General features: G+C 40.8%; 1 protein-coding gene across 1 annotated transcript in view; it reads right to left on the bottom strand.

The window, feature by feature from the left end:
• CPB2 (carboxypeptidase B2) overlaps positions 1 to 26,035 on the bottom strand; it is a 34,170-nt gene extending 8,135 nt beyond the window's left edge. The window contains exons 1-7 of the mRNA XM_030565381.1: positions 25,947 to 26,035; positions 19,111 to 19,186; positions 12,604 to 12,728; positions 12,395 to 12,503; positions 6,735 to 6,836; positions 4,607 to 4,714; positions 2,644 to 2,754 (exon numbers count right to left, since the gene is read on the bottom strand). Of these exons, the coding sequence (XP_030421241.1) occupies positions 2,644 to 2,754; positions 4,607 to 4,714; positions 6,735 to 6,836; positions 12,395 to 12,503; positions 12,604 to 12,728; positions 19,111 to 19,186; positions 25,947 to 26,035 (720 nt within the window). The remainder of the gene's footprint in view (positions 1 to 2,643; positions 2,755 to 4,606; positions 4,715 to 6,734; positions 6,837 to 12,394; positions 12,504 to 12,603; positions 12,729 to 19,110; positions 19,187 to 25,946) is intronic.
• Positions 26,036 to 26,319: the final 284 nt, after the last annotated feature.

Here is a 26,319-nt window from a genome sequence, read left to right as displayed (position 1 = left end):
GTCCAGATCATTTTGAATTTTAATGCTATCCTCCAAAGCACTTGCAACCCCTCCCAACTTGATATTGTCCACAAACTTTATAAGTGTACTCTCTATGCCATTATCTAAATCATTTATAAAACCACTGAACAGAACCAAACCCAGGACTGATCCTTTTGGACCCAATTCAATATGCCCTTCCAGCTTGACTGTGAACCACTGATAGCTACTCTCTGGAAATGGTTTTCCAACCATTTATTCATTCACTTTATAGTAGCTCCATCTTGGTTGTATTTCCCTAGTTTGTTTATGAGAAGGTCATGCAAGACGGTATCAAAAGTCTTACTAAAGTCAAGATATACCACATCTACCTCTTCCACCTTATCCACAAGGCTTATTACCCTGTCAAAGAAAGCTATTAGGTGGGTCTGACACAATTTGTTCTTGAAAAATATGTTGACTTACTTGTCACTTTATTATCTTCTAGGTGTTTGCAAATTGATTGCTTGATTATTTGCTCAGTTATCTTTCCAGGTACTGAAATTAAGTAATGCTAAACATGCTAGATAACAAGACAAAAAGTTGTACGGTACAACACCTGGTTGGTCTGGTATAATTATTTTGATTTGACTAGAACTTGGACTACACAAATAGGGGAGGACTCAAAAGATTTGTCCAGACACACAATTTGATAACTGCAAATCAAAATCACATTTGACCTTAATGGAAGATTTTGTTAAAAGACTTCTGAGGGGGATAATTAAGAGAATTTCGAAAGATGCTGCTTAAAATAAATACTGTACAATTTTTGCATACAATAAGGGAACTTGTGATGTTCTTACTTGGTATCTATTCAGTCAAACTCTCATTGAGGTCCATGGGAGTTTGCCCACATAATGACAAAGTAAAAATTGAGTGAATATTTTAGAATGTGGCTCCATGACCCAAATTCTCCTGTTACTTTAATCTCACTCCATTGATTTCAATGGCACTGTGCATTGTAACTAGGAGATGAACTACTGCTAATGATAGAATTTTCATACACCAAACTCTTTTGCATGCACAGATTGAGACCAGTTGGGTATATCATGTGTAAAGTCTATGAATTGTGGATGCAACTGGTAGCCTGTAAAGACTCTGTATATAAAATTGAACATACACAAATAGAGGCTGGATTTTAAAAACATAGCCCAAAGTTTATAGAAATGGAGAAGATAGGTGGCATAAACTTACAGCCAAGGGTAGCATAAAATCCCTCTTTATCCTATAAAGGGTTAATCCCTCCTTTACCTGTAAAGTGTTAAGAAGCTCAGATAACCTGGTTGGCACCTGACCAAAAGAACCAATAAGGGGAAAAGATACTTTCAAATCTGTGGGAGAAGGTTTTTGTTTTGTGTTCCTTTGTTCTCTCCAGGTCCGCGACGAACCAAGGCACGAAAAATACATCTCTCTAAGCCATATCTGAACTAAGCATCCAGTATTACAGAAATAGTAAGTATTAGTAAGGAAATGTGTTAGATTATCTTTTGTTTTAGCTTGTGAATTTTTCCTGTGCTAAGAAGGAGGTTTATCCCTGTTTTTGTAACTTTAAAGTTTTGCCTAGAGGGCAAATCCACTGTGTTTTGAATCTGATTACCCTGTAAGTTATCTTTCATCCTGATTTTACAGAGGTGCTTCTTTTATCTTTTTTTTTTAAATAAACTTCTTTTAAGAACCTGATTGTTTTTCAGTGTCCTAAAGACACAGGGGGGTTGATCCGTTCTCACTTTGTAACCAATTGGTTAGGATATTAGTCTCAAGCCTCCCCAGGAAAGGGGGTATAAAGGCTTGGGGGGATATTTTGGGGGAGGTAGGGCTCCAAGTGGCCCTCCCTGAATGTTGTTTAAATCACTTGGTGGTGGCAGTGATACCAAGGGCAAGGAAGGAATTTGTGCCTTGGGGAAATTTTAAACCTAAGCTGGTAGAAATAAGCTTAGGGGGGTTTTCATGCAGGTCTGCACATCTATACCCCAGAGTTCAGAGTGTGGAGGGAACCCTGACAGCAAGTTTCTGCCTACAAAGGAAATCTGGAAACTAAGTAAAAGGCTAAATTCATAAAGCAAATAAATCATTCAGCCTCTGGGAGTCTTGAACCTTCTTCTCATAGTGAGTAAGTAAAATACCTGATAAGACACTGGGATGTTGTCTGAGCTTACCTGTTGCTCATTTGTTTACTTGAAACAACAAGTACTTGGAAAACTATGCTATCTGGCCTTAGACCACAGAAAGGAGAAGTGAGTTGTTCAGTCAGGCCTTTGTGCCTTATGGTGGACTGTCATAGCATTGACAGTCTTGCTGATGCAGCCTATCATAGTTATCACCTGACATCTGAAAGAATTAAAATCACAGGATGGATGCTATGACACTCCTAAGCATTGGTTTGACCTGGTATCTGGAAAATGCCTGTGTTCTATGAGTTAAAATCACATATTTGCAGTAAGTATTGCGGTCTATGAAGGGGCAAAGAATAGAGAAATTCCAAGTGCAAGTTCAGAGGTTTGGGCTCAAAACTGCCACATGGCACTTTGAAAAGTATGCCTTTAAATCTGTCCAGTATATCAGCCCTCACAGTACTTGTGAATAACATGCTGGAATGTTCCACAGTCTGTCTAGAAACTTACGTACAGTGGTCCACGTGTATTCATAGCCATCTACATTCATCACAGGCATGATGTAGAAATCAAGATGCTGCAGAAGTCTTGTCATGGTCCGATCTTTCTCACGGAAGTGGGTTGTCTATAGAACATGAAAAGAACTTGTTCATAATGTTTATAATAGTGTTTCCTCGCCATCCTTGAAAGGCACCTGACAGGTCCTCAGTTGGTCCTATGTAAAATAATAATGTGATGGTAGTGGCATCAGTCCAACCCCTGGAGGACAAATACCCACATCACAGAAGTCACCACTACAACCAAAACTTTAGTTAGCACAGAGAGGCTTGGAATTCAATTAAAATGGAGATTCATCTGTCCGCTTACCCAACTGGGTGGTCACTCTAGGCCAGGACTGAGGCATATTGGTGAAGAAGCTTGTACTTTTGCTGCTTATGCAGATAAACAGTGTAAGTCTCCAAAGTTGTCACAAGCACTAAAACTGCTTAATAATAGCATTTGAAATGGCTGTTGCAAGTATGCCTTGTTTTGGTTTTTAAAAATTATTAAAAATGAAACACACCCTTGTGCAAAGGGCCACCACAAGACCTACACTACTTACATCCCACCTCTGCATAAGGGTAAATTGTACCCTAATAGATTTAGCTAGGTTGCTAAATGTAAAGAGTTAAGTTTAATAGTATCTTTTTCCCCCTTGTATGTCTTGCATTAGGCATGTCCTATTATTGTAACTTCCCCTGTCCTTTGTATTCCCTGGCAATTGTTTTTCTCTGATGTGAATATTGTGCCTAAAAACAAGATTCAAAACATCATTAAGAACAATGTTTACTGTAGCCAAGAAACTACTACGTGGAATATGTGTGGCTATATCTGTGACAATTTTAATAGACATGTTCCTTCATAAAGTGACATGGGAATAATGTTTTGTATTGAATTTAAAATGCTCAGGTAAATTAGATGAGGGAGATAGGGAGGCAAACAGTTTACATTTTCTCTCAACTTGTTAACTGCTTACAGATCTTACAGCTACATTTCAGTGGCATGACAGCAGCACAGCTGGTCATCATTTAAACCAACAGCAAAAGGTTAATTAGCATTAGCTCCTATGGGAGTGTTTAAGGTTTGCCTTTTTCAAAGGGGCTTGATGGAGTTAAGTGCCCAAATCCTATTGACTTTCAAAGAGATTTGGGCACCTAACTCCTATAGGCTCCTTTGAAATCGCCTGTCTAAACTCTTTCACATACTGCCAGCCGATTCTGAAGCCACATTGATTTCAGTGGAGTTTTATGGGTGTAACTGAGGGTGGACGTTAGACCCTTATGTTTATTCTGATGCTTTTACTCTCTATATATCATTCAATTCCATGGTGGACAAACTGTTATTCCGCCTTCTAGTTGGGTAACTTTACATTTGGACTTTACCACTCAAATGCACTCTTAGGGTATGTCTGCACTGTCAAGATGGAGGTGTAAATGCCATCTGGAGGAGACATATCCATGCTAGCTCTGATCGAGCTAGTGCTCAAAAAATAATGTAACTATAGTGGCGGGAGGGGCTGGCTGCCCTGAGTATGATACCATCTGAGATGTTAGGCAAGTAGTCAGGGCAGTTAGCCCCTTCTGCTGTTCGTACCACTCCTATTTTTAGTGCACTAGCTTAGTCAGAGCTAGCATGGGTATGTCTCCTCCAGCTCGAAGTGTAGACATAGGTTTAGTTTGAAATACAATAACCTATGTTCTCCATTTCATAAATATGAAAAACTTGGCCTAACTTACTGCTGATGTGAAAAATTTACCCTTATAACTGCTATACAAACTGAGCTTTTTAATCTCTGTCTCATGCAGACACTTTATTCTTCAGTGCTGTGGCATTAAATTGAATAGGACGTTGTTGAGATAGAGCACAATTTGCAAGAGAAGGAAAACAGGATCAAGGTATTTTGTTTTGTTTTAAATATTGTAATGAAATCTACTCACATGTCCTATGAACCACAGGCAAAAAGCAGGAGCAATCCATTCCCTTGCATGGATACCACAGTCAATCCATATGGCACTTTTTGGTGTTCTGTCTCTATTAGATGAAAGCTAATGAAAAAATATGGTATGTTTAAGGCTGTAAGAAAATTGTGGATTTTTGTTAGTTTCAAGAGCAGTGGCCACAGTGTATTAAAGTTGTGGTTTTGGTGCAATCAGTGTGTCCACACAGCACTAGGCAGACACTCCCCTGGAGGTCTAGTCTCAGGCTTCCCCTCAACCTGTTTCCTGATGAGGAAGGAAGACCCCCTGAGGCCATGGCTACACTGGAGAGTTGCAGCGCTGGTAGTGGGTTTACAGTGCTGCAACTTATTCTGTGTCCACACTTGCAAGGCAAAGCCAGTGCTGCAACTCCCTAGCTGCAGCGCTGGCTGTACACCTGGTCTGCTTGGGGTGTAATGATTGCAGCGCTGCTTGTCAAGTGTGGCCACCAAAAGCGCTGTAATTGGCCTCCAGGGTATTAGGAGATATCCCAGAATGCCTGTTCACAACAAACCGGAGGAGTGGCTGAACTCTGGGCACCCCGGAGCTGCTTATCTAAAAAAACAAACACAGCTGCTGTTTGCTCGAGTGAGTGGAGTCAGGCAGGGGAATTGCTTTGGAATGTTCACAGCTGTTTGCTTGAGGAGAGAAGCCACACGGTGGAGGGAGAGAGGAGAGTCCGAGCTGAGCAGCTGCCTATGTGGTCTGAAGGCTATTTAGGAGTGCATAATTTAGATTTAGTGAATAAGAGAGGGGTGGGGGAAGGGGTCAAAACTTTTAAAATGATTGAAGGTAGGTGCTGTGTATCTTCCAGTCCTTAGAACTTGCAAGGCAGGGAGCTGAGAACAGTGTCAGCTCCAAAAATCCACTCTCTCTGTCTCCCCCACGTTCCCTGTCACACTCCACCCCACCCCCCTCTTTTGAAAAGCACATTGCAGCCACTTGAATGCTGGGATAGCTGCCCACAATGCACCACTCCCAACAGCGCTGCAAATGCTGCAAATGTGGCCACACTGCAGCGCTTTTCCTACACAGCTGTACGAAGACAGCTGTAACTCCCAGCGCTGTAGAGCTGTAAGTGTAGCCATACCCTCAGGGTACCCAGACAGAAGCAGCAGCCCTGGGTGCACACCCACTTGTAAACTCCAGCACTTTCTTCCAAGGCATGCAGCCTTCCAAAGCAGGGCAGCAGCCAAAAGACACATGGTGTATCATATTTTGCTCTCAGAGGCAAGCATGGAAGAAAGGCAGTTGGGCCAAATTTGAGTGGGTGTCATTGCAATGTGGTGCACAGGGTCACAACACCACTCAAATTTGTGGCAACTATAAAAAGATGCAGTTTCCACAAAAAGATTGCATCCCGTGATTTTCTTACAGCTTTATTTATGTTGAAATGGCACATGAGAATGGAAATAGAACAGTAAACAAAAAGAAGCGAGACAAGAAAAGGAAGTGCTCTCTCCGGGTACATCTACACTACCCGCCGGATCGGCGGGTAAAAATCAATCTATCGGGGATCAATTTTTCGCATGTAGTGTAGACGCAATAAATCAATCCCTGATCGCTCTCCCATCAACTGCTGAACTGCAGCTTGGTGAGAGGTGGAAGCAAAGTCGATGGGGGAGCTGTGGCAATCGACCCCATGCTGTGAGGTAAGTCGAACTAAGATATGTCAACTTCAGCTACGCTATTCTCATAGCTGAAGTTGCATATCTTAGGTCAATCCCCTCCCTAGTGCAGACCAGGCCTCTCTCTCTCTTGCATGGCATTCTCAAGGAGACACTGGGCTGGATGCTGATCTCACTTACACTAGTTTTTGTACCCAGTAACTCAATTGACTTACTGTAGTGAAAAGAAGAGCAGTATTTGACCCACTACCTATGCCAAAGTTCAGTGGCACCCTGTTTACTTTTGGGAAGGGAGGAGTGGAGCATTTACAAAAGTTAAAAAAAAACAAAACACATTTTTCTATCACAAATTTTTTTGATTGAGCTACTAGTACCATTTTTTAAAATTCTCTCTGACAAAAACCTACACCTGTAGTTTAAATTACTACAGAAAAAGATTGCACATTAAATCATAACTGTACCTTCAATATATAAAGTGGTCGTTTCTCAAACGAAGATCCAATATATATTTTCTGGAGAAGATCAGCATTCATCTCTGTTATTTCTTCCATCCAAGAATATATCTATAAAGATGGAGTGGATCAGTTAGCAAATATAGATTCAGTTTAAAAGTCTTCAGCCGCAACTCTGCTTTCCATGCACAGGAAATATTCCCACTGAAGTTAATGGAAGATTTCACATTTAGTGCAAGGAATGCATGGCTGTGCCTTCTTTTTAGAAAGGGAAGGAGGGATTTTTCCAAAATGCTTACATGATGTAGCTGCACAAGTTCCCACCCGCAATCAGTGGCTAATTATCCATAGCCAGCTCTTCTATCTCATACAATTTGAGTGACAAAAGAAGAACAAGATGAGTGAGGTAGTACCTTTTATTGGACCAACTTGTATTAGTAAGAAAGACAAGCTGTCGAGCTACACAGAGCTCCATGTCCCTTCTGGGAAAATTACCAAGAGTGTCACAGTTAAATACAAGTTCCAATAGATAGTTTAGCATAAGTATTTAGCATGTGTTTTTAGAGACCATTCAAGGTAAAGTGGCCTGAAATAATACATTCAAGAAAGAAGATAGGTTTCTTTAAAAGCTGTCTGGGTAGGGAGAAAAGCCAGAAAACACTTTTGGATAATTTTTTCAGAGCTTTTAAAGCCATATTTAAAACCAAACAATGAATGAAAAGTGCTGTACTGAACAAGGTATGGAAGCTTGGAAGAATGTCAACAGAATATTCATTAAGAAGATTTTTATGGAAAAATATTAATTAGACACAGAAAAAAGTTAAATGTTTTGGGACTTTTGTTCAAAATTAGGTGTTCAGTGTGTATCAAATTGACATGCATACATCAAGTAATTGTATATGCAAATAGCTAGTTACACTTCTAACCATAGTAATTTGTTCATACATTTTCATGTAGTTATATAAAAATTGAAAAGTGGATACTTTTTAACAGCTATCTTGAACACATGTTGTGTCACCAGATATAAAATCATCTGGAGCAGAAATACTATGTTCTCAATTTTTTTTCCAGTTTGCTGATCCTTCATTTTTTAGCTTAATTAGAAAACATGTTTAAACTGTTAATAAAGTTATTAATGCAATACTCTATGATTTACCTGTTCTTTCCCAGCTCTACCACATAAACCCTAAACAAGACATTGCAAGACCAAATTAGGAAAGGAGCTAACATACGATTATACTAGGATAATTTATCTAGGACCAAACCCTTTAGTTCTAGCTGAATTTTTACTCAATTCATTACACCTGTAAGATAGACTTGTAAGATACTTTACAACAAATATAGTTTTTTTAAGCTGTTCTCCTGTTCCTTCTCTACGATTTAGAAAAAAAAATTAAATCATCCCTGACTATACATGGGGCCAGTAGAACTGAGTATTTTTTAAGGTTGCCTGACACTTCCCATTATGAGACCCTATTTTCAATTGCTTATAATTTTGTCAAACTCTAAAACTTTAGGCTGAAATTTTACATGCCAAATATCTGTTACAGGCTGTTTAAAAAAACAAACAAACAAACAAAAAAAAAACCCTGCCAAAATGGCTCAGCTGTTTCCCAAAAAGGCCCAAGAACAGTGTTGTTTTGCACATGTTAAAAAATTCTAGTTACCTTTTTAATATTTTTTTCTTTATGTTCTAGCACCCCCATGCTTGGAACAGGGACTTGAAGTTTGTCAGGGGTTGACCTTTGTGTCAAGGATGTGCCTTTGGCCATCCCTGTAAAAATCCACCCAAATTTGGCCAAGTTCTAAGCCTTTGAAAAATGAAAGTTTGCACATACTCAGTTGAGACTTCTCTGATTTTACCAGCTAAAATCTCTGATGATTCCAGCCTCATTGAACATACTCTAGTTTCTCGTAGCTCCTTGTGCTGAAAAGTAGTATGTGATCAGGTACTTGAAGACTGTATGCTAATACATATCCATGAAGGGCCAAATTAAGAGAACACAGAACATTAACTCTGGCATTTCCTAACTTCAGAGTGCTTGACTTTGCAATCTTAATGTTTTTTTAACATAGTTTTTTTGTGTGGAATATAAATGTACAGTGTAATTTGCATAAGGGATTATCTTTATTAGGAGCCTAATTTAACACTCATTGAAGGCCAGTTTCACAAAGATTAAAACAATTTTGATCCTGATCAGCTGGAAGGAAGAATTTAATCAGAAAAATGTGAACGGTAATTGAGAATCATTTACAAACATCTTACTAGGTGCCCAAAAAGCTACAGTCCCACTATTGAGGGAAAAGGCCATACTGGTCAAAAGATGGACCTGGTTTAAAAAGGAACTGAGGGAAGCTATAAAAAATAAAAACATATAACAATTGGAAGAAAAGGGAAGCTGATAGGAATTATTATAAATCAGAAGTTGGGAATTATAGAGAATTGATAAGGGAAGCAAAGGGATCTATGGCCAGCAGACAATAAGGACAATAAGAAGGACTTTTAAAATATATTAGGAACCAAAAGAACCCTCACAATGCTATTGATCCATTACTAGATTAAAATGGTAGAATTATCAATAATAATGCAGAAAAGGCAGAAGTGTACAATGAATATTTCTGTTCTGTATTTGAATAAAAACGTGCTATAGTCTCATCAGAAGGTGATGGTAACACTTTTTCCATTCTGCTAGTATCTCTGGAGGATGTTAAACAGAAGCTACTAAAGTTAAACATTTTTAAATCAGCAGATCCAGATAACTTGCATCCATGAGTTTGAAAAGAGCTAACTGAGGAGATGGACTGTTCATGCTGATTTTCAATAAGTCTCAGAGCACTGTAAAAGTTCCAAAAGACTGGAAGAAAGCTAATGTTAGCTCTGTTTTTAAAAAGGGTAAACAGGATGACCTGGATAATTTCAGCCATGTCAGCCTGACATTGATCCTGGGAAATATAATGGAGAGACTGATACAGTACTTGATTAATAAAGAATTAAAGGAGGGTAATTAATGCAAATCAGCATGGCCTTATGGAAAACAGATCCTGTCAAACTAACTTGCTGTCTTTTTTTGATGAGATTACAAGTTTAGTTGATAAAGGTAATAGTGTTGATGTAATAGACTTCTGTAAGGCATTTGACTTGGTACCACATAGCATTTTGAATAAAAACTAGGGCAGGGATCAGCAACCTTTGGCACAATGCCTATCAGGGAAATCCGCTGGCAGGCTGGAATCGTTTGTTTACCTGCAGCGTCCACAGGTTTGGCCGATCACAGCTCCCTCTGGCCACAGTTCGCCATTCCAGGCCAATGGTGGCCAGCACATCCCTCGACCTGCGTGGCTTCCCGCAGCCCCCATTGACCTGGAATGGTGAACCGCGGCCAATGGGAGCTGCAATCGGCCAAACCTGTGGACGCTGCAGGTAAACAAACCATCCTTCCCACCAGTGGATTTCACTGATGGGCCGCGTGCCAAAGGTTGCCGATCCCTGAACTAGAGTGATATAAAGTTAACATGGCACATACTAAATGGATTAAAAACTGACTAGTTGATAGGTCTCAAAATGTAATTATAAATGGGGAATCATCATCAGGCAGGTGTGTTTCTAGTAGGGTCCCACAGGGATTGGTTCTTGGCCCTATACTATCTAACAGTTTTATCAGTGACCTGAAAGAGAAGGTAAAATCATCACTGATTAAGTTTGCAGATGACACAACAACTGGGGGAGTGGTAAATAATGAATAGGACTGGTCACTGATTCAGTGTGATCTGGATTACTTGGCAAACTGGATGCAAGCAAATAATATGTGTTTTAATAAGATTAACTCTAAATCAGTGGTTCTCAAACTTTAACAATATGTGAACCCCTTTCACTAAAATGTTGTGTCTCATGAACCCCATCTTCAAAATGAATATTTCCAGAGATTTTCTCCTTTACCTGAGTTTAAATGATAAAAGCAGTGATCTTGGAAATATAATTTTTTATGACATGCTTATTATACACTATTTATTATTATTTATTATTTATCATTACAGTATTTTTACTACATTATGAAAATGGCAACAGTCTTCCAAGATCTCACTTTCGTAGCTTGTATCACTTTGAATAAGGCTGTTATAAGATAAGGCTCCTATGTTTCATCAAGGAGTATCAGATGTGAAACAACATGAAAGTATTTAAGAAGTCAACTCAGAGTTCCTCCTACACAAGCATTCAGGTCTTGAGCAGTCCAAGTAAACAATGCACATTACAAGAAAGCTTAAACTTGTTCTTCATAATCATTTTAAAAACAATACTAGCTGCCTATTTAATTTTAAAAACAGCTAAAAATATCCACCTCCTTTTCTATTTCTTATAAGGAATCTTGAAGTTTAAATCTCCTCAGTGTGATAGATATGCTTGCTTTGATCTGCGTAGCTCTTGGAAGTCCAGGGGCTCCAGGCTGCTGGCCTCAGGCTGCTCGAGGTACCTAGGGACAGCTCTGTCCGTCATTAGGGAATTTTTTCCCAAGAACTCCCTGTAACTTTTTGCAAACCCCCAGGGGTTCATGAACCCCAGTTTGGGAACCACTGCACTACAGTACTTGTATTAGGTGAATTGAAAAATACTATTTCTTTTGTTTTTTACAGTGCAAATATTTGTAATAAAAAATAAATATAGAGTGAGCATTGTACACTTTGCATTCCATGATGTAAATGAAATCAATATATTTGAAAATGTAGAAAACATCCAAAAATATTTAAATCAGTGGTATTCTATCATTGCTTAACAGAGCGATTAATCACACAATCACGATTAATTTTTTTAATCACTTGACAGCTCTGCTTTAAACAGGTTGACAGGAGAGCCTGTTAATATTTCTTCCTTGCTGGCTCATATCCATTTAGGATTCAGAAAAACAGAATCATCTGTAGAGTGTTGAGTTTACAAGCACATTGTCCTGCTTCTCATGAGTCCTAAGTGAAAATGATTAGAACTCTATAAAAGAATCACAGAAATCACAGGTACAAGATTAGAGATATAAAACATGCAGCAGGTCATCTAACATATCTTTTTGCAGCATCAAGAAAGAAAAGATATTAATCAAGAAAGAAAAACAAATTCCTTTCTTTGCATTTTCCCTAACCTTGCTTTCAATGAGCTTTCCATATTATTCTCACTAAAGATGTCTTTGGAGTGAACATTCAATCCACGTTAAGGCAATTTTGGCAGAAATACACAACTGCACCGTGCAGGGTGCCTTTTTAGGTGAACTGCAGAATGATCCATTAGAATTAAATTTTCAGAAGCAACTGAAGTTATGATTGTAAACTTAGGGTGTGCATTTACATAAAATCTAAAATGTCTTGACCAAATTTCATTTTAGGTAATTACATTGCGCCTACCTTAAATTTCTTATGTGGTTTCAGTTGGTGGGTAAAGTGGTTCTTATGTAGTGTGTTTTGTAAGGTGCTGGGATCGTTCTTTATTAAAGGTACTGTATTAATGTGAACTATTATTAGCTAATCAATACAAATGTAATTATTTCCCCTATAGGTCTGTAACGTAACAGTCCATATCACCATCAGACAGTCCATATCACCATCATCATCAAATTAAATTTAAGCCCTTGTTAATGCAATAACAATAAATGCATAAAGGATCACAAGAAAAATATAACGTATCTTACTTCATTCAGAGAGTGATATTGTTCATAATAGGATGCAGAACTGCGGGGGCTGACTGTGTCATTGACAGTTTGTTTTTTGATAACTCCTTGAACATCGTCCATCAAAACTCTGAACAACAAACAAAGATCATAAACCATTCTTAAGCAGTATCTCCAATTGGTTTGAATTTCTGATTTAATATCTTCACAGCGAGAAATAAGAATCATACTTGTATGGGATGGTGGATCGGTTTAGCTCAGCTTTCACATCATTTATATCGGACACATTAACATAGAAATGGACTTCTTTGTTCTTCATAATGTTTTCAGCCGAAACAGGTTGCCAGAGAACAACCTACAAAGTTTCCAAGAACATTTTTTTCACAAGGAAAGAAAAAATACTTTACCATTTAGTAAACATCCTGAACACGATCAAAACACAATATATGTCCTCAAATTACTAGGTCGTGTGTGGGAAGCAGTTTTATGTTTCACGTGTTGTGCTGTCACATCATGCTATTGCTTAAAATGAAAAGTGTGTGGGTAAGAAAAAATTATAACAACAGCTGAATATAAATTCATAAATCAAGAACAAAGGCAGGAACATCACCTTTCATGAGATAATATTACTAGTTTAATATATCTGTTTAGCTGATTATTACAATCCAAATCCTCAGATCAGTGGAGGGTTATTTTTCCTGAGGGTATTTGGGGAATTAATGCAGCTCAGACTAGTCATTTCAGTTATTGTATTCAGTGATTACTTTGATTATAGATGAACCAAATGCCAAAAGGGATTTCAAAATAAATTCAGATGAAACAGCAATATAAAGGGGCCTAGAGTGATTAAAATTGGGCAGAAAATAAAATGAAATTAATTTAGTAAAATTCAAGTTAATAAAATGAAAGTTAATGAAATAAAATAAAACTCAGCTATTCAGTGGGAGATTGAAAACTGGGAAGCAATAATGTTGAAAAGACTTAGGGGTGGTAGTGGACAGCAAATTAGACATGGATTTATAATGTGAAAAAAGGCCAGTGCAATTTTTTTGCTGCATGTTCAAAATCAACATGTCATGCTCTCTTTGGATCTGGTGCAACTACACTTTGAATATTGTATTCATTTTGGTGCACCATACAGGACTATGTTAATTACAGGCGCCAACTTTCCAATGTGCTGGGGGGTGCTTGACCTAGGAGAGAGAGGGGGAAGTGCTGATCAGCAGGGCCCACAGATGGGCAGGAAGCACTGGGGGGAAAAGGGGACCTGAGGGGGGTTGCCGGTGGGTGCCTAGCATCCACAACTTTTTCCCTATGGGTGCTCTAGTCCCAGAGCACCCATGGAGTCAGCACCTATGATGTTGATGCAAACTAGGTACTTTTTAGTTCACACGAGCAGCATTCACATGGGGCAGTTAGCACCCAACGTTTTGGTGTGCTCTGCAATTCATACCCCCATAGTCTGCACTGCAGTGCAACGTAGCTATAGCCTTTGGAACAACCAACATAGAGAAAGACTCTGGAGAATATATTCTAAATTTTAGATAAAATTAAGGGACAGATTCCCAAAGGTACTTGGGTACCTAATTGCCTCTTTAGGTGCTTATGTCCACCATTAGAGGCTGGTGACATTCTCAAAACTAGTGCTTAGCTTCTGCCTAACCCAATAGGCACCTACTTTGCTGCTGGTGGGCATTCACAAAACTGCCTTTGTCCTGATGCCACCCCATAGCTAATGAGCTACTTGGAGACCTAGCGCAAGCCAAAGCCCTAACAGTCCCCAAGCGGGATTCTCAAACTGTGTGTTTCCTTGCCTATCTTGCCAGCAGGGCCTGATCTCATGGCCATGTGCACAACACACCTTCAGGCTTGGGCCTGCGTGCACGTATACACACACACATATACTACATGTTCAGAATACCTAGTAGTTAGGGCACTCACCACGTTTAAATCCCTACTCTGCGTAATTTGGAGTAGAGACTTGAACCCAATTCTGCTTACATCTCAGGTGAATGCCCTTATCACCGGGCTATTAGGTATACTGGGTTGGATTTTTCACAACCTCTCCTGCTGGAGCTGTTCCACTTTGTATAAAATAATTAAATATTTATTGTAACAGGGACTGGAACCTGAGTCTCCCACCTCCCAGCTAAGTGCCCTGACTTTTGGCCTATAAAGTTAGTCTCCTTCTGACTCAGTGAAGAGTTAATTATTCATGTAAATTGGAACAGTTTCAGCAGGCGACAGAAAGAAAGAGCGCAAGACCTACCCCAGAATACCTCATAGCATGGCGAAGAGAGCACTCACCTAGGATTCAGGAGACCTGGGTTAAAGTCTCTGCTCTAAATCAGGTTGAGTGGGAACTCAAAGCTGGTTTTCTTACATCCCACAGAAATGCCCTATGCAGAGTTCCAGGCAGTGGGAGGCATCTAAGGTCCAAATCAATGGGAGGTAGGTACCTAAATACAGTTGAAAACCTGGGCTCTAAGCCCCATACTTTTCCTCTGCTATGTCCTGGCAATGAACTCCACAGGCTAACTGTGTATTGTGTGAAAAACTATTTCTTTTATCAGTTATCCTTAAATGTTACATGTTCTGAAACCTTTCACTTTTCTTCCCTTCTTCCCCAGCTGGGTTAGGCTATTTCTCACTCTTCTTTCTTAGGGTTTGTCTACACTTAAAATGCTGCTGTAGCACTTCAGTGTAGACACTACTATGCCCATGGTAGCTAGGTTGACAGAAGAATTCTTCCATCTGACCTAGCAACCTAGCACTGTCTACATAGGGACTTATATCAGTTTAACTACACCACACAGGGGTGTGGACCAGGGTCAAGGCACAAAACATTGAGAGTTGCAATGCCTACATCCCCTATATGAATCTAGCCTTCGGTGCCTATCTCGGGCAGACTAGGGGTAAGGCCTGCAACATAGGCTCCTGGGGCTGGAGCACCCACGGGGAAAAAATAGAGGGTACTCAGAACCCACTGGAAGCCCCACAGGACAGCATCTGTCCCTTCACCCCCAGTGCCTCCCTCCTGCCAACAGCCCCACCAATCAGCTCCTCCCCTTCCTCCCAGCAGCTCCCACCTGCTGCGATCAGCTGTTCCATGGTGTGCAGGAGGCACTTGGGGAGAAGGGGGAGGAGCGAGGGCTGGGAAGAGTCAGGGTGCATGGGGGCAGGACCTTGAGGGAAGGGGTGGAATGGGGATGGAGTCTGGGGAGGAGTGGGGGTCAACCAACCCCTGCCCCCGGCTCATTAGAAAATAGGCAACTCTGGCCTGCAATGCCTACGTACCTTTGTGAATCTAGCCCTCAATGTATAGTATACGCAGGCCAATAGAGGTTTACATTAGTTTTAAGGAGACATATCATACAATCTGAATGCAATCAATTAAGCTGCTAGGTCTTGAATACCCATTATAAAGGCCATATTCAAAGGTGAATCTAAATCTGGAGGGAGTGTAAACTGGTGTAACTTACACTTTCTTTCCAGCTCCCCTAAAATATATATTGCAGCAACTTACTTATTTGTTCAATAACCACTTTAAGAACATGCAACATTTACCCCTTCTAGTACATATATCTCTAAATCTGGCCTGCTAAGTCTGAGCATAAGGAAGTTCAATGAAGTCTAAGTTGGCATAACTAAGTTAGCAGAGAGTCTAGCAGGTAAATGAAGTAATACAGGTAACATAAGAATTGTCAGAATCGCTCAGACCCTTGTCCAGTATCCTGTCACCAAAAGTGGCCAGTATTAAGTACATCAGAGGCAGACACAAGAAACTCTGCAGGAGGCAGTGATGGGCTAACTTTCCTTCAGAGGGGGGTTAGCTTATGCCCACAAGCATGGCAGTTTATATCCCTACCAAAACTCTTGTTAATTTTCAGATATTTATTAGTATAACTCTGTCAGTGTACAATGCTTTGCTGAATCCTCCAAACTCTTGATCCCAGTGATATCTTCTGGCAATAAATTCCACAGGCTAACTATGTATTGTGTGAAAAACTATTTCCTTTGTCAGTTATCCTTAAACGTTACATATTCTGAAAGCTTTCGGTTGCAATAGACATTTTTTGTTCTTATATTAGGAGATGAACGGCAGTGGTCAGTCTATCTTCTATATACCATTAATTACTTAAGGCAGTACTGCCTATATTTAAGGTTGTCTGATATTTCCCATTATAAAACCCTGTTTTCAAATGCATTTGCTTTTAATTTTGCTAAACTGGCCTGCTAAATCGAGGTTAAATTTTCCATGCCACATGACAGCTTCAGGCTGATTTTTATTTTTTCAGTTTCAGCTAAAATAGCTCAGCTTTTTCTGAGAACAAGAATTCATTGTTTTGCCCATGTTAAAAAAGTTCTTACAGCTGTTTAATTAAGAAGCATTAGTGCCCTCATGCTTTGGAGCAGGGACTTGAAATTTAGCATGAGGTTGACCTTTGTGTCAAGGATGTGCCTTTCAGCATCCCCATGAAAATCCACTCAAATGTGGTCAAGTTATATCTCTCTGAACATTCTCAGTTCACTCATGATCTGTATAGACTAGTTAGAATTTGGCAGGAAAATTCACGGAAGCATGCTTCAACCCAGTACTGCAGGAGCTGAGCAAGACATTCCCTTTGTGATGCTGGAAATCAAATGCCAGCTTTGGCCAAGGTCATAGGCATCAGCTAAGAGCTGACAAACTCATAGCTGGAAACCAAACCACTTCACCTGTATGTTAATTTTGTTCAAAATAGGTATTAGTCCTAGAAGAATGTATTTAGTGTTTAGATTCTATGAAATGCCTGTAAATTGCTGCCTGCATTAATCTCATTTGTAACATCTGCATTCCATGCTGAAAGGTAAAATATAAATTTGTTTTATAATTGTAAAATCCATGCTTTCACCTTGTGAGCTCAGATGGGAGTAGTTCCTCTGCCCATCAAGAAGGACTATGAAGACTTAATGGGCCATCTAGGACAAAAAGCTTTGTTGATTGCCCCAGCCACCCAGGAAGAAGTTAGGGGCAGGAGCCCACGTCCCATTGGTTTGAACTCTGGGGGAAGGTCATATAGAGATGCTCACAAAATGAAATGGTGATCTTTTTGTTGTTTGAATTTTCACAGGGCCAGAGACACGAAACTAAGGCAGAAATCCCCAGGAGTTACCCCAGGTCTGCCCTGAAAGACATTTTGAATTGACAGATAACTACATCTCTGTCATCTTTAGGAAGTGTAGATGGTAACTTATTTGTGGGTATGTTTGCTTGCTTTAACCTGTAAATTACTCTCTCAGTTTTTTTCCCTAGCTATTAAACCTTTAGACGGTTTATTACAAGATTGGCTTCGGGCGTTGTCTTTGGTGTAGGAACTAGGGTACCAATTGATCTGGGGTAAGTGACTGGTCTTTTGGGATTGAAAACAACCTGATTATTTTGTGGTTTTTGGTGTAAGTGACCATTTGTCACTAAGTCCAGTTTGTCTGAGTGTCAAGATAGACTGGAGAGCCTAATGAGTCTGTCTGTGACTCCGTGGTAAGACTACTATAGTGATCCAGGAATTCAAACTTGTTACCGGGTAGGTGAAATCTAATAACAGAACATACCCCCAAACAGATGGTATCTGCCCTTTTTTTGACAGTCTGCCCTGAGGTTGGCACTCTCAGTTGTGAGCCACTCCAGACAGCATGAAACCCTTTACTGACTCCTCCTGGCTTCTGGGGGTGTGTGGCACCGTGGACTGGAACTGCATGCAGAGAGATTGTCTCTCCTTTGCTTTCAGTGCCTCCCTCTCTTCTGCTGTCCAGCCACACTGGAATGCAGAGTGAGGGAAGAGGGGATTACAATTGCCAGAGAGAGAGATGGAGAGAGGGTGATCCAGAGCTAGAAGGTGGGAGGCAGCAGAAGGGGAGGGAGACCGGAGCTGATCTGGAGGGGGTGGATAGGAGCAGTTAGTGATGGAAATAAGAAGCTGGAGAGAGGGATAGGATAGGGGAATGGTGGGAGGGTGACAAGTGTCAGGGGAGCAAATTGGACAGAGACAGGCTATGGGCACAGGGGCTGTTAAAGGCTCTTGTGATCAGGGACACATCAGGGATCCTGGTAACAACACTGAATAGGGAAATAGTTATGCTTTTCATTACAGGATACTGACTGCAAACGAAAATATGATAAAATAATGGGGAAAGTGCTTTAGAAGAAATTTGGATGCCTTATTTTAATTAAACGCTCTTTCCTGCAATCGCAGATGGAAATCACAAAATCCTGCCTGGTGTTCTATGAGATTATTAGTTCTAAATGAAGAGATTCTTATCATCTAAACTCTGTCTTTAGCAAAACACCACCAAGCCCTGTAATATCCAATCCTGCGCGTTGGGTTCCTAGAAGTCATATGGTTAGAAATTGCATTAACTTATACTCCTGGGACTTCCAGACAAATGATTTTACCAACCATCACACGTCAGTACTTCATCATCTTTGTTTTGTTGCTGCTAATATACAAAATCAATTACATAATTCTGAAATCAGGTGCTTGATATAATGTGATAAAACGTTATCAGTTAACGGAATCTGCTCATCTCAATCAGTAGACATTAAAATGATGGAAATAAAGCATCCATTATGCTTCTACAAACTAAAAATATATACAACATAAGAGAATGAAAGGGGGAGCTAAATCTTCCTCCCAGTGGAACGGCATTGGCATGCCTGAGAGCAGAATTTGGCCTAGAGTTTATAGAGAACAAATTACCTCAAAGTTGGTGGTTAAATTTTGAAGGAATTCAGCTTGTCTGTTTGATCGTGGGAGAGCCCATAATACTTGATCACTGGAAAGAAAAAGACATTCAGAAAAAGCAAAGGCTTTGAGCGTGTGCATGGAAACATTCTGTATTAATGTACAAGTCTGAACAGTCCGTCTCAGTCTCAATTGGCTTCTCTGACTTGGGTGCTAGGGGAGCTGAAGGAGGTTCAAGCAATGAAAATGTTGGGCCAGATTCTATCCCCTGCTTGGGGTCCCTTTGCATTGCTGAAAAGTCCCTGCTCCCAAAAACGGAGCAGCCCCCAGCTGATAAAAAGCTGAAGTAGACAGTTCTTACATTGCTCTCCCATAGCTCAAGGGTGTGTCTGGAACCAGCCTGACCTATTTTAGAGCAGCCCGAGCCTCTAAAGGACATCAGGGCTGTTGTATAACTGGTCCCAGGATTAGGAAGCTGCAGCTAGCTCTTATGCTATAGTCCCCAGAGGATGCTGAGTGCAGCAGAGAAACTGGCCCTCTCTCTTTACTTGTTGAGGGCATACTGTGAGCTCCTGATGGCATATCTTGGATTGCCTCAAAACATGAATATGCTCTTCCTTATACAAATTAAAGGTGCCCCAGCTCTCTTTTCTTCCCAGCACCCAATCCTGTCCATCTCCCCCTTCCTTTGCTCCCCTCCCCTCCCCTCCCCTCCCCTACTATACTATCTACCTGCCTGCAGGTGGTTTGGAATCCTGTATACTACTGGCTTGCTCCTCTCTCTCATTCTTTACAGATACTGATAGTCATCATCCTGCTTGAAATCCACAGCCAGAGTGGCTAGCTATCTGTTGTGCCGATTAGTGCCCCAGTTGTTCAGTCCAAGGCTAGGTGTCCTTCCTCTGCCTGTATCCCTCACTCAAATCAGTGCCTGTTCACCACTGTAGGGAGGGACTGAGATTGGAAGCAGACCAGAGATGTACATATGCTGCTGACTGGGAGTTAAGAAATAACTTTCAATCCCTATGTAAGTGCAGAACAGTGGTGGTTTGAATGCACCCTTATCAGGGAGTTAGGAGAAGTTTGAAATAGTATGTGTATATCAGTGATGCCAAGGATTGGCTGGCCTTAAGAGTGAGATTTACAGCCCCAAAGAGTCAGGTGGTCTGTTAGGTCATTGCTTAAGACAGAGACTCTCATCTTTGGTCCTTGGCAACACCCAATAGTCCAGGTTTTTAATCCAACCAGCACTTAATAGTTCGTTTCAAAATGTGCACTGTTTAATATTGCATAAGGAACACTTAAATGTCCTCATTCATAGTAAGTCTAGGGCATGTGAGAACTCTAGATGCAATGCAAAACAGTGGATTTTAATAAAAACAATTATTTGCTGGTTGGAACAAAAACCTGGGTGGTGGACGATCCCTGAGACATGAATTTGTCCAGTGTAGTTTAAATTGTATTTTGCAAAACCCTCCCTCTTTTGATCAAGTCCTGCTCTTTTTTTGGGTGAACTCAGATTTTTTTTAACCGCCAAGTATTCACACACGCAAACAACCTCCCCACCCCCTCTGCATAACTTCTTCTCTCCTCTTGCGTGCATATAGAACACGGGCCTGTACTCTCTATGATTACCACAGTACACAAGTTTGGAAAGTGGCTTTCCAAGCTCTAAGCCCTGTGCCTGAGGCCCTAGATATATTGTTGTCTCTTAAAGTACCTGAGTAAAAATATTTTAAATCTTTATATATTTATTCAAAATGAGTGGGATAAGCTTAGGAATCTGTGTGGGAGTGAGACAGCTTGCTAATGAATGAGTCTCACATCCAATGAAAAAGACTTGACGTGTCTGGTGTATAAGTAGGTACAGGGATCGGGGAAAGGAGCCAGGGCAGGTCTGAGCCCCATTTCCATTTTCGTGGAGTGGAAGCGGTTGACCCAGAATCCCCATGGAGTTGGTGACAGTGCGTGAAGCAGGCTCTTGAAAGATGACTGACAATACCATTTCAGAAAATTGCCCTTAAAACAAAACAGACAGGGCTCTCAAAACATGTAGTTTTAATCTGTGGATCATGATTGTCACAACCCACCGGTGTGATTTATTTCTAGCTGTGACCTGACTGAGGCTAGCAACCAAGTGATTTATCATTTCTGCTTTTAGCTGTGCTCCACACAATCAGGCAGAATCAACAATGCACCAGCCTTCTCCACACACCCCCCACCTTCATACGAGAGAGAATCAAACAGCAATCAGAGTTATGCAGCACTGGCTACTTGCCCACTTCTCAGGGCAAGTGCTCTACATAACTTGTGATTGGGGTTGTTTTGAAATGGAGCTTGTCTCCTGATGCTGCTATCTACCATGGGAATTAATTTTACAAAAGGTGCCTGAACTGGGCTGCCTGCATGTGACTTCTTCATGTAGTTTCCATTGCTCACTATAGTGCAAAGTATTACAGTGAGGTGACTGTTGTGTATTCATACCACTGTCTTCTGTTGGATGGAATCAGAACTGCTCAGCTGACTGTTATAGGCATTAAATTAGTCAACAGTTAATGGAGGTTCTCATATAACTTATGTTGCAGGGGCCTGTGCTTTTGGAGCATAAGGATCTGAGTTCTGTCCTTACTGCTGTTGTGAAATTTGAGATACTATGGTGTGCACTCTGGAGACAATTGTGAAATCCTACTGATAGATCTGGAGGACAGGAACTGAGAATTCTTATCCTAGACCCTTCCCAATCTGGCTTCTGTCACTTTCCCGTAACTGAAACCACTCTTGCCAAAGTCTCTAATGACCTCTTCCTGGCCAAATCTAGAATTGATACTCCATCCTCACCCTCCTTGATGTGTCAGCTACCTTTTACATCATTGAACATGCTTTTCTTCTTAAAACCCAGTCCTCCCTGGGCTTCCATGACTTTATTCTCTCCTGGCTTTCCTCCCTTCTCTCTAGTTGCTTTTCAGCGTGTCTATCAAGGGATCCTCCTCATCCCCCCTCCAACTTCCTATGAGTGTTCCTTAGGGCTCTGCGCTTGGTACCTTTCTCATCTTCCTCTGCACCTTAGCTCTGGGTAAACTTATGTGCAAAGACAAATTCAACTACCATTTCCATGCTGACAATTCACAGATCCCTCTCTACTCCAGACCTGTCTCCTTCTGTCCAAACTAAAATTTCAGACTGTTTCTTTGACATCTCCTCATAGATGTCTAGTTGCCAATTCAAACTCAAAACAGAGCTCTTAATCTTCCCCGCAACCTCTCCCCATTATCTCCTTTCTCAATAATTGTGGACACCACCACCATCCTGCCTGTCATTCAGGCCTGTAACCTGGATGTCATCTTTGACTCAGACCTCTCTCCAGATCCTCATATCAAGTCTATGTATAAATCATGCAGATTCTTTCTGGGTAACATATCTATAATATGGCCTTTCCTGTCAATCTACACAGCTAAAGCTCTCATCCAATGTTTTCATCATCTCATGTCTCAATTATTGCAAAATCCTTTTCTCGGGTCTTGATAAATGCAGTATTGCCCCACACATATTTACTCAGAATGCTGCTACAAAGATCGTTCTGCTAGTCAATTGCATTGACTATGTCAATCTTCTCTTTGCATCTCTCCACAGTTTGCCTTCTCTATCTCTTTGAAACATGAGCTACTTGTCTTTAGTTTCAAGGCTCTTCATGCCTATGCCTACCTATCATTTCTCCTCTGATCGGCCATCACCCACTTGTTAAATTTTCAAACACCTTTAGTATTTCTCTCATGTTGTCCTTCATGCTTGAGAGCTGCTCCTTGTAAACATCAGCAAAGCTACCTTATTATCTACCTTCACATCCCTCCTTAAATCTCTTCTTTCCAATGATGACTACAAAAAACTTGGCAACGGCCAGATTCTGATGTGCTGAGAGACTATTGTCAGTCATGCTTCCCACTATTGTCTCATTATGTTCTTGTACTCAGGGACGGCTTTAGGCCAATTCCCCCGGAATTTGGCACCTCTCCTGCACTTAAGAGGGCCCCACGCCTTAAGTGCCTTTTTAATTTTTAAATTTTTTTTACATACCTGGTGGCGGTCCGAGTCTTTGGCAGCACTTTGATGGCAGAGGGGTCCTTCAATCGCTCCAAGTCTTTGGTGGCAATTTCGCGGCGGGGGGGTCCAGAGCAAGTGAAGCTGCTGAAGTGCCACCGAAGACCCAGACCACCACCAGGTATTCGAATCAGGCCCCGCAGTTCCTAAAGCCGGCCCTGCTTGTACTCCCTTATCAGTCAGTCCGTATCCATTTGTTGTCATTTATCGTCTACATAGATTGCAAGCTCTCTTTTTGTTCTGTTTGTACATTGTGTAGCATAAAGGAATCCTGGTGTACAACTAAGTCTCTTCAGTACCATAGTACAAATAGTAAATAAGAATAACAGGTGGCCAGGGATTTGTTACAGCTTCTTTCTGGCAGCCATGAGTGTCCTTAATCTCACCAAGTATGTGTCTTGTTTTCCTCCCCTACTTTTGGTTTGTATAATTGACACATAAAATTGTGACTAGGAATTAAGATATTTCATGACAATGGAGATCAGAGTTATGAACAATGGAGTTTGTTCCCTTCCACACACCTTTTAGGTGCTGTAAAATAGTCTCCACCTTTATCCCCTCCCTAAAACAGTTCAGTGAGATGGACACAGAGGTGACTCCAGACACCAGTGAAGCAAGCGTGTGCCTGGGGCGGCAAGTCACGGGGAGTGACCTGCCAGTCGCTGTGAGGGCAGCGTTTCTGCGGGAGGTTCGCCAGTCCCACGGTTTTGGCGGTAATTCGGCAGCGAGCACACTGAAGGCGCGGGACCGGCAGACCTCCTGCAGAAACACCGCCAAAGGCTGCCTGACTGCCATGCTTGGGGCAGCAAAAAACATAGAGAGGCCCCTGGATGGACACATTCCAGTGTTGACAACTTTCATGATCTTATCACTAGTCTTGCAGTATTTGGCATTTTTCTTAAAGGCCTACCTTCTGGAATCATGCTACAGGCTTTGTGGTTACAGAGAAAAGCCTGGAAATGTGATCCCTAAATGCTCTGACATCAGTAGTCAAATAAAATGTATTAGTTTTGAAATCTGTGATACAGGAAGGCCAGGGACCAGTGGGAGAGTGGTAGAGGGGAAGTATATAAGCCCTAGGCTAATTAAGGTGTGGTTCCCTGAAGACTAGGGAGGGTTGCTACAGGTTAATTGGAGGACCTGTAGTCAGTTAAGGCCCTGTTAGCAACCTAATAAACCCCCCTGGCTTCAGGCAGTCAGGGGAGAAGGAGAGAGGACTGGAACTTGGAGGTGTGCTATGAGACTTGGAAGATCAAAAAACTGGAGTAAGGGAGACCCTGCCCCAGCAGGGGAGGGAGACTCCCTCCCCCAGCATCTAAGGACTGAAAGTACCCCACCCCAGGGGGAAGAAGGCAAGGACCCACAGGGATTGAGAGGGGCTGGGACTCAGAGTGAGGAGCAAACCCAGACCCCTCTCTGCTTCCCTCCTTTATCAGCTTACTTGGCCACTAGTGGGGCACTTGGTGCCCCAAGAGCAGGGGCAAGGGGTGGCATCTTAGCCCTTGACCAAGAAAAGCGCAGGGGCCACCATACTACATCGGCCATCTTGTCACACATCTCACAACTTTTCAGCCAATTTCAATGATTTTAGGGGACCTGACTCATGATTTTTGAACACTTGGGGTTGGAAATACTGCATTTTGGCTGACTACGTCAAATCTTAACTATTATGTTTAAATATTTAAAAAAGCTTCAGCTGGTGTAAATTGGTGTAGCTTCATTGACTTCACCCAAAGGTTGTTTTAATGAGCCTGTCCACTTCCTTCCCTATTTATCTCATTGTGTATAACCAGTTGTAACCTGTATTTAGGTAACCATTGGAAAATGTGATTACAACACAAGGCAATTAAAACAATCTTGTGTTTAGGGCACAAGACTAGGAGCCAGAAGACTTGGATCTAGCTTCTATTCCCAGTTCTGTCTCAAACATTTAGTGTGAACCTGAGTAAGTCACATAAGAGTGTTGTGAGGTTTAGTTCATTAATATTTGTATAGTGGTTTGATATCTTCTGATGATGGGTGCTATTTAATCATGATTATTTTTGTTACTGGGTTTGCTCAATACAGTTACAAGTTGCATTATCTTTTTATCTCCACATATCACAGTGTTTCAGGTTTTAAAACCAACTGAATATGAGAAAATATAATCTTTTTGGCTGTTTTTGTTTCTGGCATCTGTTTTCATGTTTTTACTAGAGCTTTTTGGTTTCAGGCCATTTCTGAGGTTTATCAATAGGCAGCAATAAAGCTGCTTCTCAGATGTCATACGAGGATGAAATGGTTATTTGAAAATGAATTATGGCAGGAAAAAACAATCATAAAAACTCTTTTAGAAAGAAAACAGATTGTTAGCACTTTCAGAAATGATTTCTATTTTCACTTCAAGAAGTAATTCATTTAAAACCTTGTTTTAAGGCAAATGAAGCAAATTATTTTTTCCCATTAAGCTTAAGTATGCCATTTAACTGCATTCCAGAGCACTGAATGAGCAGAATTGATTTTCACTTAGACCAAAAAGAATAGCTTTAATATGATTAAAAACATAGGATTTATGGTTGTAAAGGAGACATATATTAATTTCATTGCCTATGTCATCTATATATTATATTGATCTATACATCCAATTACAAATACAATAAATAAGCTTAGATCTTTGTAAAATGTTTGTTTATACCAGTAGGAGATATTATGGTTCAGCCAGACAGCCTTCCATACCCACACCCACTAAAAGACTGATAACACCAGGAGTTTTTTACCTTTGAAAAGTGAAGACATGTTTCTGCTGAATGCAGATAACTAGAGTGACAAATAGAAGGTAAAACTTCATCTCAGCAGCATCTGCCATGAAATCAAGTGCAGTTAGAGAAGCCAAGGGTTCAGGACCTATACTATTGATTTCTAAAACCATTATTTGAAGAGTGGTTAAAATTTAATACTGTCACTGTTCTCTATCCCCTGCTTCCTGTGGTTGAGTAAATGTGACTTAACTCCTGTGGGAGATTCTGTTCATATTGATGAAGCAAATACTAGAAGGGACATGGTACATTTTAATCATTTTCAGATTGATGAGTCACTTTGTCTTCTGACCTTTTAAATCATTTTTTTGTGGCTACAAAACTGGGGCCTAAA

Source organism: Gopherus evgoodei, chromosome 1 (assembly GCF_007399415.2).
Source record: "Gopherus evgoodei ecotype Sinaloan lineage chromosome 1, rGopEvg1_v1.p, whole genome shotgun sequence".
NCBI lineage: Eukaryota > Metazoa > Chordata > Testudines > Testudinidae > Gopherus > Gopherus evgoodei.
The sequence above is the reverse complement of the archived record's forward strand: the minus strand, read 5'-3'. Positions and strand labels throughout refer to the sequence as shown.